The 17,123-nt window shown below is 36.1% G+C and overlaps 1 protein-coding gene across 8 annotated transcripts in view; it reads left to right on the plus strand.

The window, feature by feature from the left end:
• The window catches only part of COL24A1 (collagen type XXIV alpha 1 chain), a 419,676-nt gene that overhangs the window by 195,289 nt on the left and 207,264 nt on the right, over positions 1-17,123 (plus strand). For all 8 annotated transcript variants that reach the window (XM_070078137.1, XM_070078144.1, XM_070078142.1 and 5 more), the window contains 3 exons: positions 21-74; positions 2,914-2,958; positions 8,965-9,018. In XM_070078137.1, the coding sequence (XP_069934238.1) occupies positions 21-74; positions 2,914-2,958; positions 8,965-9,018 (153 nt within the window). The remainder of the gene's footprint in view (positions 1-20; positions 75-2,913; positions 2,959-8,964; positions 9,019-17,123) is intronic.

Consider the following 17,123-nt stretch of genomic DNA (forward strand, 5'->3'; position numbering starts at 1 on the left):
CACTTACATTGCTTTTTTAGGGACTCCTTGGAAACAGAGGGCCTCCTGGACCTTCTGGTCTCAAAGGAACTCAGGTATGGATGAAATGATTACACCATCAGCAGTTATTTTACTGCAAATTTCCACCTCTTATTTTTGTGACTTTCTTTTTGGCTTAAAGAAAACATTGCCTTAGTATGGAACATTTTTGCCATAATGGATTTTTAAGTTACCATTTTACATGGCAGTTATGGAATAGAATTTGAAATCATTTTACAGCTCCCTGAATTCCTTAAATGATTGATGTCAGTGGGCTTCAATGGAATGTTTGAAGAACCTGAACCTGGAATCTCACACATATGTACCAGAGCTTATTTTTATTATTTGTGACTATTTTATATTTGTGACCCAATAAATCATATTTTGATCAAATTATGAATTGAGCAAAATGCTTAAGATATATGGTTCTAGAGAGGTTTGTATTTATTGTTGGGTAATAACATAAACTATTTATTTAAAAGTGAAAAAATCAGTATATTTAGTAAAAATTTCTACAAATGGGGTACAAACCTTTACTATTATTTTACTGTATTAGAAAATAACGGGCAAATGCTCTTTATTTTTCATTATTTATCTTCAATCTCTATCCACCCCATATTGTTTTTTAACTTCATAAGAATCTACCAAATTAAATTTATGATATTACATCTGATTTGACCCCAAGAATATGGACCTATGAATTAGCTAAGAATAAACTTTAGGGGCAGATATTTGATGCAACAGTTAAGACAGTACTTGTGATACCCACATCCTATATTGGAGTGCCTGGTTTTAATTCCTGGCTCTACTTCCCTTTCTGATTTCCTTCCAATGAGCACCCTGGGAGGCAGCAGGTGATGGCTCATGTACTTGAGTCTCTGCCATTCATGTGAGAAAACTGTATCTAGTTTCCAGCTTCTGGCTTCAGCCACTCTCAATACAGCCATTGTGGACATTTAAGAAGAGAACCACCAGGTATAAACACTCTCTCTCTCAAACAAATATAATATAAATAAATAAAAACTTTTTATAAAGATTTTTTTTATTTTGAAAATAAGAATGACAAAGAGTGAGAGGCACATAGTGGAGAGGGCATCTTCCACCTGCTGGTTCAGTCCCCAGATCGCTACAATGGCCAGAACTGGGCCAGAAAGCCAGGATCCAGGAGCTTCATCCAGGTCTCCCTCGTGGGCAGCAGGGACTCAAACCACTGAACCATCTTCTACTGCTTTTCCCAGGCCATTAATGAGGAGCTAGATGGGAAGCCCAGCATCCAGGACATAACCTGGCACCTTTATGGGATTCTGACTTTGCAGGTGGCTGCTTTACCTGCTGTACCACAAATTGGGAAAAACCTAATGTCTTTTTATTGCTAGAGCTTCAGGCAGAGCTAAGACTCTAAATCATTTGTTGATGAATAAAGTATGTAAATGTTCTACAACAAACATATTCTGTGTAAGTGTTTTTTAAATAAACCAGTGTGTATTGATTTCCATCTGATAAGGTCTTAGTTGAATTCCTTTCTGTGTCGAGAGATAGTAAACCAAAAATGTAAAGGAATATCCTTAATGAATGAATCAGAGATTCTTCATCCTGGTTTTGTTACATCCTGATCACTTTCACTTTTCTCAACTCCCAGCTTTCTGTATATGAGGTGTAATGTCTGCTAATTTATTTTTTACAAAGTTAGTTGACTTTGTTTTTGTCTTTTTTTTGTTTGAGATATTTTTAATGTACATTTAGTTGAAGGCTTAATGATCCATTATGTGAGAAGTTCAACAAGTAAAAAATGTAAAAAAAAACCATGCATAGTTCAGTAGGAAAAAAGCAAGGACTATGAACAATATTCAAATGAAAAGATGGCAGTTTCTTTTCTTTCCATTTTTTTTTTTTTTTTTGACAGGCAGAGTGGACAGTGAGAGAGAGAGAGAGAGAAAGGCCATCCTTTACTGTTAGTTCACCCTCCAGTGGCCGCTGTGGCTGGCACGCTGCTGCAGGCGCACCGCGCTGATCCAAAGCCAGGAGCCAGGTGCTTCTCCTGGTCTCCCACGTGGGTGCAGGGCCCAAGGATTTGGGCCATCCTCCACTGCCCTCCTGGGCCACAGCAGATAGCTGGACTGGAAGAGGGCCAACTGGGACAGAATCTGGTGCCCTGAGCAGGAATAGAACCCGGTGTGCCGGCGCCGCAGGCGGAGGATTAGCCTATTGAGCCGCGGCGCTGGTAGATGGCAGTTTCACGCACATATAGTAAATTTTGAAATAATCACAAATCATGAAAACTAAAGTAGTATATCATTCTTAACAATTTGAAAAAAGATATAAAACAGTTTGACAAAACTATATTTGCAGCACTACTGATACAGTCATTTCTTTTTCTGTTTTTCTATTTTATTTGAGCTTCTATTTATAAGGGAGAACATGCAGTATTTGTCTTTCTATGTCCTGCTTATTTTGTTCAACATGATGTTATATAGTTTAAACCATTTTGATGCAAATGATAAAATTTCAGTCTTTTTTTACAATTGAATAGTATTCCATTGTATATGTACATACCACATTTTCTTTCTCCATTCATCTTATATGGACACCTTGGTTTAATCTTTGGCTATTGTGAATAGTGCTTATATAAACATGGTGGTAGATGTGTCTCTGACACAGTGTGTTCTACTAATTTAAAAATAATCCAATAACACATGTCTCTCTTAGTGTTATTGTGGGGTCATCACATTAAAAATTTAAATATTATGGGATGATACACTTCTAAATTACAAGAAAATAGGCACTTTCACATCTCACTATAAGCTTTAGATTTAATAATACATAAAGCAGATAAGATTTTGCATTTTTAAATACTTTAGACCATGATATGTTCTGATCTTTTTTGTTTTTTTCAAGGGAGAAGAAGGACCAATGGGACCCTTTGGAGAACTGGGGCCTAGAGTAGGTATCATAGAATTAATTATCCATTCACGCTTATCTGGAAAATAGCTTATCTGAAAATATTTTAATAGCATCACATTTTAAATTATAGCAAAGGGCAAAAATTAAAACCAGTTATAGCCATAAAATCCCCCAAAATAAAATAGGCCAATAGTGAATTCTGTAGAGGCATTTTGAATGATTTTATACTACGATGTATCTACTTGGTTTTTTAGTGTTCTTAGTAATCTGTGAAAAGTATTGCAAACTCTGTAATACGAAGCTAAATAAATTAGTCATTTTAGTAATATTCTGGAAATTTCTGTTTTCTCTGTCAGTAAAATTATAGCAAGTCAAAGTAATTGTTTTCTGTAATTTTTATCAGATAATATCATATGATAATTGAATTATTGTTTTCTAGTTCTTAAATCTTGAAACTTGATTTATGTAAACAAAATTTATATTATCATAAAGTAATTAGGTTGTATTTATTACATGTCTTGGAATAACTGTTATTCTCTTTTTTGAGAACATCATAAATTACAGTTTTTAAGAATATTTTCACATTTAAAGAGACAGCAATTGGCTCTTTTAAACTTTTGCCTCACTAGCACATATATTGCCACTATCTCACTGAAAGAAAAAATTTTATTCTATTTTTTTTCAAGGAGAATTATATAAAAGAAAACATATTATTTGAGCCCAGTAAAATTTCTCTTAATTAAAATCCATTTCCCCGGAAGATAGGAGAACCAGATTAATTTATCAACTTTATTTTAATATATTTTTTCCTTACTGTTGCTACAGTTGGTTGAGTCCAGTAAGATTGCTCTTAATTAAAATCTACTTTCCTAGGAGATAATAGAATCAGATTCATTTCTTATCAACTCCTTTTTTATTTTATTTCATTACTGCTGCTACTGTTGATTGAAGAACAATTTGATAGTTAGCATTCCTCGAAGTATTAATGTCCAAAAACAACTCTTCCAAATGTTGTTCTCATTTTTAGATGTGAAAATAAGCCTTCAATATTAATACTCAAGTATAAAATTTTCAAAATAAGTCTAATTTAAGGTCATGTAAATGGAATCAGAAATTATACATCTGTTGCTAATGCTTTGAATTGCTTGATTTCAAAGAAATTTTAAATATGCTAATACCAAGAGGCCAGTGGATTCCTTCCATGGTGTAGATTAAATGTATAACTATTTCTTAATATGTTGTATATGTTGTTGAGTATTTTTTTAAAGATTCATTTATTTAATTATTTGAAAGACTGAGTGACACACACACATACACATGCACATACACTCAAACACAGATTTTTCATCTGCTTGTTCAATCCTGAAATAACTGCAACAGCCAGAGCTAGACAGTACCAAAGCCAGGAGGATGGAATTACATCCATAACTTCCATGTGGGTAGCAGGTGCCCAAGTACTTGACCCATCATCCACTGCTTTCCCAGACACATTAGCAGGAAGCTGGATCAGAAGCAGAGCAGCCAGGTCGTGAAGCAGCTCTCTCATTTGGGATGCTATATAATGACATTATAAATAGTAGCTTAACCTACTACACCACAACACTGGCCCCAACTAGTATATTATTAATGTTAAAAAAATTATCTCACTAAGATTCTATGTATCTTTATAATAAATGTAAATAAAAATATATTGCTGAAATGTTTTTCTGAATATCATAGATAAATCTAATAATTTGGACTCAATTAGATTAATATTTAAAAATAATAGCATTGTTTTTTGGTTCTTTGTACTTGGTAGAGGCAAAAATTAGAATAATCTTTTCACTAGAAGTCCTAAATACAAAGTTTCTGAACATGTTATGTGTGATCAAATAGAAAGAGAGCCACAGGATTATTTTAGTTACATTAAAAAGAAAAATAAAGGCCGGCGCCGCGGCTCACTAGGCTAATCCTCCACCTAGCGGTGCCGGCACACCGGGTTCTAGTCCCGGTCGGGGCGCCGGATTCTGTCCCGGTTGCCCCTCTTCCAGGCCAGCTCTCTGCTATGGCCTGGGAGTGCAGTGGAGGATGGCCCAAGTGCTTGGGCCCTGCACCCCATGGGAGACCAGGAAAAGCACCTGGCTCCTGGCTCCTGCCATCGGATCAGCGTGGTGCGCCGGCCGCAGCGCGCCGGCCACGCCGGCCATTGGAGGGTGAACCAACGGCAAAGGAAGACGTTTCTCTCTGTCTCTCTCTCTCACTGTCCACTCTGCCTGTCAAAAAAAAAAAAAAAAAAAAGAAAAATAAGAGACCCAATACTAAAATCCAAATATGTAATGCCTGATAAAGACTGTAAGTTAATGTGCTACTTAGATTCTCTCTCTTCCCCTTTTCTCCTCATAAATTTGATTATGTCATATATGTTGTTTAAGGCAGTTATCTCCCCAGTGAAATCTTCAATAATCAGATATAAGTTTTTTGATAGGAGAAACTATGTGCTATAGATAATTGGCCAGAGATCCAGGATATTTATTTTCTCTTGCTAAGTGACTCTTCAGCTTCTCAGTGCTGTGATCATATTCTTTTTCTTGTCATCACCAGTAACAAAACCTCTCCTTATTTTGTTTCAATTCTTACTTCCCAACCAATGCCTTCTTTCTTTTTAATGTAAAAAAAAAACCAATATAGTAACCCCAGAGGAATTTTAATCCATTGATTCCATCACTTTTCCATGGTTTCTTATCTCCATCATAGCCCAAATCCCTCTTCATCCAACTTTAAAATGTGATAATTTTCCCTTTCATTAAATTCTGAATTCTACTTTGATCCTCATTTATTCATTTAGTTTTCTTAATTATTGTTTCATATGTTCTCTCTCCTTCAACTCCACTCACTTCTGTCTGCTCGGGCCTTTTACTTTGCTTCCTACCTCCCTGAGAAGATTGAAGTAATAAGAGAACTTCCACAATTTTCTGTAATCATGTCTACCCATCTCTCTACCTCTGTCTCCTCTTTTTTTATTGTGGTTGAATAGACCATTTTTTCTTTTTTGGAATTTTTTAAAATTTATTTTTACGTATTTGAAAGGCAGAGACACAGAAAGGTAAAGATAAAGACAGACATAACTCCATCCACTAGTTCACTTCCCAGTGCCTACAACAGGCAAGATGGGTCAAGCTGAAGCCAGGAACATGGAACTCCATCTGGGTCTCACACTTGGGTAGTAGGGCCTAAGTACTTGAGCTATCACCTGCTGCCTCCTAGGATACACACCAGCAGGAAGCCAGCACCAGAAGTTTTGCCAGCACTGGACTCCAGTTCCTTTAATATGATATGTAGGTATCCCTGATGGCATCTTAGCCATAGTTATAAACACCTGCATTTCTCAAATATCTAAACTTCTGTGTGGTCACCATACACTTGACCTCTTATCTACTCAAGAACACTGATCCACAAATTCTATTCCCTTTCTACTACATTTTAATTCTTTCCTCTCTCTTCTGGATCATTCTTTATCAACATATGGTCGTATTATTGCTTTCTGTTTAGAAACAAAAATAAGATTTATATTTATCCTATTTCACTCATTTCTTTCTTTCTCTTTTTGGTTAAGCTCCTCAGAAGTGTTGTCCATACATGTTCTTTTCAATTTTTTCCTCTTTCTATCTGTTTATGTTTGTCCCTATCACTCCAACACAAATAATCATGTAAAGATGATCAGTGGCCTCATCTTGCTCAATTTCCCTTCATATTTTCAACACTCAGATACATCCAAATTTGACAAGATCACTCTCTATCTCCTAAGTACTTTCTTCATTTGTATGATTTTCCTCCTGTCATCAAATTTTACGTTTTCTCTATTTCTTCAAAACCTAAATTTTGGACTGTCCAAAGGCTTGATCTGAGGACTTCTCCTTTATAACTAAAGTACTGTTGATTTTTTTTTAATTTTTAAACTTTTATTTAATGAATATAAATTTCCAAAGTACAGTTTATGGATTACAATGGCTTCCCCCCCATAACTTCCTTCCCACCCGCAACCATCCCATCTCCCGCTCCCTCTCCCCTTCCATTCACATCAAGATTCATTTTCGATTCTCTTTATATACAGAAGATCAGTTTAGCATACATTAAGTAAAGATTTCAACAGTTTGCTCCCACATAGAAACACAAAGTGAAAAATACTGTTTGAGTACTAGCTATAGCATTAAATCACAATGTACAGCACATTAAGGACAGAGATCCTACATGAGGAGTAAGTGCACAGTGACTCCTGTTGTTGATTTAACAAATTGACACTCTTGTTTATGGCATCAGTAATCACCCTAGGCTCTTGTCATGAGTTGCCAAGGCTATGGAAGCCTTTTGAGTTCACCGACTCTGATCATATTTAGACAAGGTCGTAGTCAAAAGTGGAAGTTCTCTCCTCCCTTCAGAGAAAGGTACCTCCTTCTTTGATGACCCATTCTTTCCACTGGGATCTCACTCGCAGAGATCTTTCATTTAGGTCATTTTTTTTTTTTTTTTTGCCAGAGTGTCTTGGCTTTCCATGCCTGAAATACTCTCATGGGCTTTTCAGCTGGATCCGCATGCCTTAAGGGTTGATTCTGAGGCCAGAGTGCTGTTTAGGACATCTGCCATTCTATGAGTCTGCTGTGTATCCTGCTTCCCATGTTGGATCGTTCTCTTTTTTTTTATTCTATCAGCTAGTATTTGCAGACACTAGTCTTATTTATGTTATCCCTTTGACTCTTAGTCCTATAATTATGATCAATTGTGAACAGAAATTGATCACTTGGACTAGTGAGATGGCATTGGTACATGCCACCTCAATGGGATTGAATTGGAATCCCCTGGTATGTTTCTAACTCTACCGTTTGGGGCAACAACTAACCAAGCACCAAAAAGGAAACCTGTTAAAGTGAAATGAAGTACTGTTATTTTAAGAGTGTGTTTTCAAAACAGAACTACTATCCCCTGAACTCTGCCCTTCATATAACTACCTCAATATTTCTACACTTAGGTGCTTAATGAGTATATAAAACTGAAATGTCTAAAACTCAGCTTCTAAATTGCGTTCCCTATCTCTTTTTCTCACTGTCTTCCTAATTTCATGTGGTCATTTACTCAGATTAAAACTCTAGAATTTGTTCTTGACTCTTCTCTTTCAGCTATATTCCATACACAACTACCAGCAGTTCTTAGAAGCTCTACTTTTAGATGATATCCAAAATCTTAACTCTTGCCATAGACTCCTCTGCCACCACCTGGATCTATACCACCATCATCTTTCTTTCAGTTGTATTGTTGTGGTAGACTCCTATTTGGGCTTCTCCTGCTGTTGGATCAAGGAGATCCTGTTGAAACCTAGATCATGTTTCTTCCCTAACTGTGTCAAAGGTTGCCTATCTCACTCAGAAACAAAGCCTTTACTGTGTCTCATAAGACCCTGTACGACCTGGACCACATCCCCATTCCTTTGTTTGACCTTACTCCTGAATGCTGATATGGCTCTGAATTCTGCTCCTTTGGTTCTGTCACCTCATGGTTCTCCCAGTTGAGCACCTATACCCCTGCCATTGTACCTTTGCACATGCTCATTTCTTCTGCCTGGAATGTTCTTTCTTCAGAAATCTTTGTAACTTGTCCTTTTCTTTTAGTTTTCACTCAGATAACACCTTTTAAGTGAAATCTTCTTCCCTAGAAATATTTTTTAAATTTTCAATAGAACGACCACAATAGTTTATGTCTCCCTGCTTAATTTGTTGTATTTCCTGCTCATCACTACCTCATATACTTTACATTTCAGTTATTTAAAAAATTTATCATTCTCACTAAGATGTATTCTTTTGACGGCAAGTATATTTGTGTGCTCCTCAATCCTCAGCACCTAGGAAACTGTCAAATTTTGTAGACTGACTGTTTACTGAGTATGGTACAATATACTTACCATATAATTTTGATGTGTTTCATTTTATAAGTGTAAATTTCATAAACCTTAGGAAATTATCAAAATTAGAATAAATAAACATATATCTCTTTTCATTTTATTCCACTCTCCTCTAGGGAAAACCAGGTCAAAAGGGGTCTATAGGTGAACCAGGACCAGAAGGCTTAAAGGTAAAGCAACTGACTTTATTATCAATTTTAAAATACAGTTTTCAAAGATATGAAAGATGAACACATGCCAACTTACAAGGAACCTGTTAGATATTAAAACTAATTCAAAGATAACTGAGAAGTTATTTATCTCTACGTATCTATCTACATATATCTACTCATGTGTATTTCAATATTTGTACAGATATGCAATTTAATAAATATGTATTTGGATAATAATTGTCGGTTAGATACAGGGCAATAAACCATAACTTTAGGGGTTACCTATTACACTGGTAAGAAATCTACAGATTAATATATTTGCACTAGTCTGAGTCCTTTAATCAATAGTATACAGAGAATCTAAGTGTATTCACTAGACAGTCACTGGGATGCCTTCATTACTTTGTGACATTGAAAGGATGTATAATCCACTTTTTTTCCTTATTTCCAATTTTTAGATGATTTTTATGGTACCAATAGATGTAATGTGACATAGCAGCTTAATATTTACAGCCTTAAAGAGACATGTTTATAAGAATTGGTGATTTTTGTGAATTAAAAATTAAACTAAAAAGTGAAAAGACTTACAGCATTAGTGCTAAATTTTCTAAAACTAGAATATATTATATGCTATTGTATATTAAATATATATAATTTATGATGTTAGAACCTGAGGAAAAACTAAACAACCCTTTTCAAAGTCATAAAAAATATAGCTAGTGTATTTTAATGCATTCATATGGCTGAAATTATCTGAGGGGGAAATATATATGCAGATTCTTTCTCATGTTACATAATTTCAAATCTTGGCCCTGTAAATAGTCCAATGTATAACTTATGGAAACATTTGAAAATAAATCCCAATCTTAAGATGTCAGTTTTACTCATATATATTACACATTTTATACCCTATATATTAGCTATCACAAATCAAAGGAAACATGATATTTATGTCTTTATCATATATTTTCTTTGATTTGTATCTAATATATAGGGTATGAAAAAGTAATGTCTATGAATGAAACTGACATCTGGATATTTCATTATTGTTTGTAGCCCTTATTTATATATCTGTGGATCATTGGTCTTTCTACTTTCTACATGCTGAATTCTTTATTTGATAGAGGATTTAGCCTGTGGCTATAGTAAATTGAAAATATGTTATTGCAAAAATTGTAAGGAAAAGGAAGGAAGGAAAGGAGAGTAGCAAAGGTGAAAAGAGTTCTGTGATTAAAATTATATATATGAAATACATGATATCTGTTATCTTTATATAAATATAAAAATTTAAACATAGTTACCCTATGATCCAGCAGTTCCACTCCTAGGAATATACTCAAAAGAATTGAAAACAGGTGTTCAAGCAAAGATTTATACACAATTGTTCGTACCAGCAGTAGTCACAATAGCTAAAAAGAAGAAACAAAACAAATGTCCAAAACTCCATGGATTATTGGATAAACAAAATGTGAAATGAAGTGGAATATTATTTGATCATAAAGGGAAGAAGTCACTAATACATGCCATAACAAAGATGAACCTGAAAGAAGCCAGTCATATAAGACCACATGTTACATGATTTTATATACGTGAAATATTCAGAATGGGAAAATTTTGTAGACGGTAAGTAGATTGTGGTTGCTCATGGCTTGTGGGGGTGAATGGATAAGGAAGTCATTGATTATGAGTACCAGCTTCTTCTCCTAGTGATGAACATGTTCTAAAGTGGACTGCATATCTGTGAATACACTAAAACCACAGAACAGTACTCTGTAAATTCATGAACTCTTTTGTATGTTAATTTATATTTCAATAAAGCTGTTTTTAAAAAATTAAAAAAATCCTGGAGGATTCAAAAATTCTTAATTTAAAAATATCAGAAAATTGAAATGCAGTATTTACAAATAGAATGCTTAATCAGTTATCCTTTACTGAGCCGGCGCCGTGGCTCAATAGGCTAATCCTCCACCTTGCGGCGCCGGCACACCGGGTTCTAGTCCCGGTTGGGGCGCCGGATTCTGTCCCGGTTGCCCCTCTTCCAGGCCAGCTCTCTGCTATGGCCAGGGAGTGCAGTGGAGGATGGCCCAGGTGCTTGGGCCCTGCACCCCATGGGAGACCAGGAAAAGCACCTGGATCCTGGCTCCTGCCATCGGATCAGCACGGTGCGCCGGCTGCAGCGGCGGCCATTGGAGGGTGAACCAACGGCAAAGGAAGACCTTTCTCTCTCTGTCTCTCTCTCACTGTCCACTCTGCCTGTCAAAAAAAAAAAAAAAAAAAAAAAAAAAAAAAAAAAAAAAAGTTATCCTTTACTGATATTATTCCCTGAATGCCAGATACTTCTAGGAAGTCCAAATATGAGCTGCCACTCGGTCAAAATGGCAAGAAATGAATCTTAGTCTTCACTAACGTGGTTTCTGTGTTACCCAGAAAGTGGAAGTTCTTAATGTTCACTCCTCCCTCATTGTTACTGATATCTGTATTTCAGAGCATCTTAAAGCTGTTTACTAGACCTGCCACTGCACAGGAGAGCATTTGGAAGTCGGTTAAGGGTCACCAGCTTTCAGAGAGCCCTAGAAGCTTTGTTCTCTTCCCAAGCTTGGGGACATATTTTTCTCTTTCTCTTCCTCTCTTACACTCAAACACAAGTCACCTCTTACTTTCAGGATCAAAAGCAAGAATGCAAGTCATCTGCAAGTTATTTCTGCTTTCTGCCTAACCCAAACATCCCTTCAGGATAAGTAGCACACAAGTTCCATCTCTGTTTTTCACCTTTGAGAAGATCAACTTATGAAGAAGGAGGAAACAAATCCTAGAAAACTAATAATCCTCATATATATATATATATATATATGTGTGTGTGTGTGTGTATCCTTTTATAGAAATGTATAAAAGCAGTCTATCAAAAACTATATATTACAACCTGCTACAATGCTTTACTCTCTTCTATCTGAATACATACTAAAATTGAAGATAAAATTTGTTTAGACTTCAAAAGTTTACACAATTTTATTTCAAAGTGTTTATTCATGAGAAATATTAGGTTTCAGTGCTTTAAATCAGTAGTATAGAAATGTAATGTGCACCACAGATATGATGTGAGACACATTAATTGGAAGACAGGAGACAGTAGGTTTCTGAAGGGTATCCTGCATTAGAAGTAGTAAACATCATAAGAACACTAACAGAGCAGGTAGAATCATTATCCAATAACAAAATCACAGGTCTTAGTTCTTATCTATAAATATTATCCTTGAATGTAAATGTATTAAATTCACCAACAAAAGGACTTAGGTTGGCTGAATGGATTAAAAAAAAAGGGACCCCACTATATGCTGATTACATGAAAGTCACTTCACAAAGATATACACAGACTGAAAGTGAAGGATTAAAAAAGATATACTAGGCAAATGGAAACCAAAAGCAAGCAGGCATAGCTATCCTGATATCAGATAAAATATATTTTAAATCAAAAACTGTAAAAAGTGATAAAACAGGACATTATATTTTAATAAAAGATTTAATTCAGCAAGAAGATATACCACAAATATGTCTATACCCAACACCTAAAGGGAGAGATACACTCCAGTACAATAACAGAGGGTGACTTCAACACCACACGCTCATCAATGGATAGGTCATCCAGACAGAAAATCAATAAAGTTACATTGGAAACATACCATTGAGCAAATTTACCTAACAGACATTTCACCTAACAGCTACAGAATAAACATTCTTCTCATCGGCACACAGAACAGTTTCTAGGTTAGACCACATATTCGGCCATAAATCAAGTCTCAGCAAATTTAAAAAGGTTGAAATCATGGCATGTATGCTCTCAGACCATAAAGGAATAAAACTAGATATTGACAGGAAGAACAATAGAACACAAGCACTTGGAAGTTAAACAACATGCTGCTGAGTGATCAATAGGCCGTTGAAGATATTAAAAAGAAAATCAAAAACTTTCTTGAAAGAAAACAAAATGAAAACACAAATGTATCAAAACTTGTGGGATAAGGCAAGAGCAGTTTTAAGATGGAAGTTTATAGTATTAAATGATTACATTAAAAAGGGAAACGGCGCCAGCACTGTGACGTAGCAGGTTAAAGCCATTGCCTGCAATGCCAGCAACACATGTGGGCACCAGCTAGAGTCCTGGCTGTTCCACTTCTAATCCAGCTCTCTGCCATGGCCTAGGAAAGCAGTGGTAGATAGCCCAAGTCCTTGGGCCCCTGCACCAACATGAGAGACCTGGAGGAAGCTCCAGTCTCCTGGCTTTGGATCAGTCCAGCTCTGGCCTTTATAGCCATTTGGGGAGTAAACCAGCAGATAGAAGACCTCTCTCTGCCTCTACCTCTGTAACTCTGCCTTACAAATGAATAAATAAATCTTTAAAAAGGGGAGGGGAGAAAATGTCTCTAATTAAAGATCTAATGATGTGTCTTGAAGACTTAGAAAAATGAGAACAAACCAAGCCCAAAATCAGCTGGAGACAAGATATAATAAGGATCAGAACAGAAATAAATGAAATTGAAGCTAAAAAAAATTACAAAAGATGCACAGAACAAAAAGTTGTTTTTTTGAGAAGGTAAACAAAATAGGTAAACCTCTGGCCAGACTAACCAAAAAGAGAGAGAGAGAGAAATTCAAATAAACAAAATTAGAGATGAAAAAGGAGACATTACAGCTGATACACTGAAACTACTATGAAGAACTTTATGCTAATAAACTGGGAAACCTTTAAGAAATGAGTAAATTCTTGGATTCATATAACCTACCAAAATTAAATCAAGCAGATACAGAACAGCCTAAACAGACCTGTAACAAGCAATGAAATGAAGCAGTAATCAAAAGTCTTCCATCAAAGAAAAGTTCAAGACCTGATGGCTTTACTACTGAATTCTACAAAACATTCAGAGAAGGAGCAACTCCAGTACTCTTCAAATATTCCAAAATATTGAACAGGATGGAACTCTGCCAAACTCTTTTCTGAAGCCATAATTACTTTGATACCAAAACCAAACAAAGACATGACAGAAAAACTATAGACTTATATCCTTAATGAACATAGATGAAAAGATTTTCAACAAAATCTAGAAATCAAATCCGAAAGATCACACCAAAAAGGTCATACATTGCAATCAAGTGGGATGTATCCCATAAATAAAAGGTTGATTCAGCATTTGCATATCAATAAATGTTATAAATTCATATCAATAGAATGAAGAACAAAAACCATATGGTCATCTTATTAGATGTAGAGAAAGCATTTGATAAGATTCAACACTGCTTCATTATAAAAACTCTCCACAAATTAGGTATAGAAGGAACATTCCTCAAAATTATGAAGGCAATATTTCACAAACTAGTAGCCAGTATCATATATCATATTGAATGGTAAACAACTGAAAGCATTTCCCCTGAGATCTGCAACAAAACATGAATGTCAACTTTTACCACTCTTACTCTATGTAGTACTGGATGTTTTAATCAGAGCAATTAAAGAGGAGAAAGAAATAAATGTCATCCAAATCAGAAAAGAGGAAGTTAAAGTATTTTAAGATTACATGATGTTGTACCTGGAAATACCTAAATATTCCAACAAAACACTGTTAGAATTGATAAACCAATTCAGTAAAATTTCAGGTTACAAAATAATCAGCCAAAAAACAGTAGCCTTTTTGGATGCTAATGATGAATTCACAGAAAGAAAAATCAAGAAAGAAATGCCATTCATAATAGTCACTTGAAAAATCAAATATTTAGGAATAGATTTAAGTAAAGAAGTCGAAGATCTCTACAGTGAAAATTATCAGACATCGATGAGAAAAATCATCATGTACACAAAGAAATGGAAAGATATTCCTTGTTTGTGGATCAGAAGAATTAATATCATTAAATGTTTATACTACATAAAGCAATCTACAGATTCAGTGCAATTCCCATAAAAATACTAAGGACATTCTTACAGAATTAGAAAAAGCAATCCTAAAATTCATATGGAATCACAAAAGACCCAGAGTAGCTAAGCGATCCTGAATAAGAAAAATCAAGCTTAAGGTCTCACAATGCCTGACTTCAAAGCATACTACAAAGCTATAGTAATTAAAACATCATGGTATTGGCATAATAACCTATACATAGGTCAATGGAACAAAATAGCCCAGAAATTAATCCACATGTATCTAGCCAACTGATTTTTGGCAGATGTGCTCAGACCATACAGTAGAGTAAAAATAGCTTCTTCAACAAATGGTGCTGGCAAAACTGCATTTGTACATGTAGAAGAACAAAATTAGATCCATACCTCTCATAATATGCAAAAATCTACTCAAGATGGATCAAAAACCTGAATTTAAGGCCTGAGACTATGAGGTTGCTGGAGCAAAATGTAAGGGAAACACTCCAAGACATTGGTAGAGGGTATGACCTTTTGGACAAAACCCACGAAGTACAGGCAATAAAAGCAAAACTAAACAAATGGGATTATGACAATCTTGGAAGCTTTGCACAGTAAAGAAGGCAATTAACAAGTTAAGAGACACCTAGGAGCTGGTGCCGCGGCTCAATAGGCTAATCTTCCGCCTAGCGGCGCCGGCACACCGGGTTCTAGTCCCTGTCGGGGCACCGGATTCTGTCCCGGTTGCCCCTCTTCCAGGCCAGCTCTCTGCTATGGCCCAGGAGTGCAGTGGAGGATGGCCCAAGTGCTTGAGTCCTGCACCCCATGAGAGACCAGGAGAAGCACCTGGCTCCTGCCTTCGGATCAGCGTGGTACGCCGGCCACAGCACGGCGGCCATTGGAGGGTGAACCAACGGCAAAAGGAAGACCTTTCTCTCTGTCTCTCTCTCACTGTCCCCTCTGCCTGTAAAAAAAAAAAAAAGAGAGAGAGAGAGAGAGAGAAACACCTAGGGGCCGACGCTGTGGCACAGTGGGTTAAAGCCCTGGCCTGAAGTGCTGGCATCCCATATGGGCGCCGGTTCTAGTCCCAGCTACTCCTTTTCCCATCCAGCTCTCTGCTATGGCCTGGGATAGCAGTAGAAGATGGCCCAAGTCCTTGGTCCCCTGCACCCACGTGGGAGACCTGGAAGAAGCTCCTGGCTCCTGGCTTCAGATCGGCGCAGCTCCAGCCATTGCAGCCATCTGGGGAGTGAACCAGCGGATGGAAGACCCCTCTCTCTGTCCCTACCTCTCTCTGTAACTCTGTCTTTAAAATAAATAAAATAAATCTTTTTAAAAAGAGAGAGAGATATATCTAATGGAATGGGAAAAAATATTTGCGAACCACCTATCTGACAAAGGATAAATATCCTGAATATATCAGTGAGCTAAACTCAACAACAAAAACACAACCAATCCCGTTGAGAAATGGGCAAAGGAATTCAATAGACAGTTCTCAAAAAAAGACATACAAATAGCCAGCAGGTATATGAAAAAATACTCAACATCACTAGCCATCAGGGAAATTCAAATCAAAACCATACTGAAATACCACCTCACCCCTGTCAGAATGGCTAAAATCCAAAACACAGAGTAACAAATACTTGCTAATAAGGATATGGAAAAGGGGAACACTTATACACTGTTGGTGGGAATGTAAATTAGTATAACTTATGTGGGAAATAATATGGAGATTTCTTTAAAAAAAAAAAAAAACTAGAAATATGCTTGCCATATGATCCAGCAGTTCCGCTACTGGGTGTATACCCAAAAGCCTTGAACACAAGGAATCAAAGAATGTTTATAGCAGCACTGTTCATAGCAGCACTGTTAACAATAGCCAGAACTTGGAATTAACCAAGATCTTTATCATCAGATAAATTGATAAAGAAAATGTATTGTGTATATACAATGGAATATTATTCAGTTATTAAAAAGAATGAAATTCTACCATTTGCAGCAAAATGGACATAGCTAGCAGATATCATGTTAAGTGAAATAAGATGGTCTATCCATCTGTTTTGTTTTTTTTGTTTTTGTTTTTGTTTTTGTTTTTTTTTAACTTTTATTTAATGAATATAAATTTCCAAAGTACAGAATATTGATTACAATAACTTCCCCCCCATAACATCCCTCCAACCCGCAACCCTCCCCTTATCCACTCCCTCTCCCCTTCCATTCATGT

Source organism: Oryctolagus cuniculus, chromosome 7, assembly GCF_964237555.1.
Source record: "Oryctolagus cuniculus chromosome 7, mOryCun1.1, whole genome shotgun sequence".
Lineage (NCBI taxonomy): Eukaryota > Metazoa > Chordata > Mammalia > Lagomorpha > Leporidae > Oryctolagus > Oryctolagus cuniculus.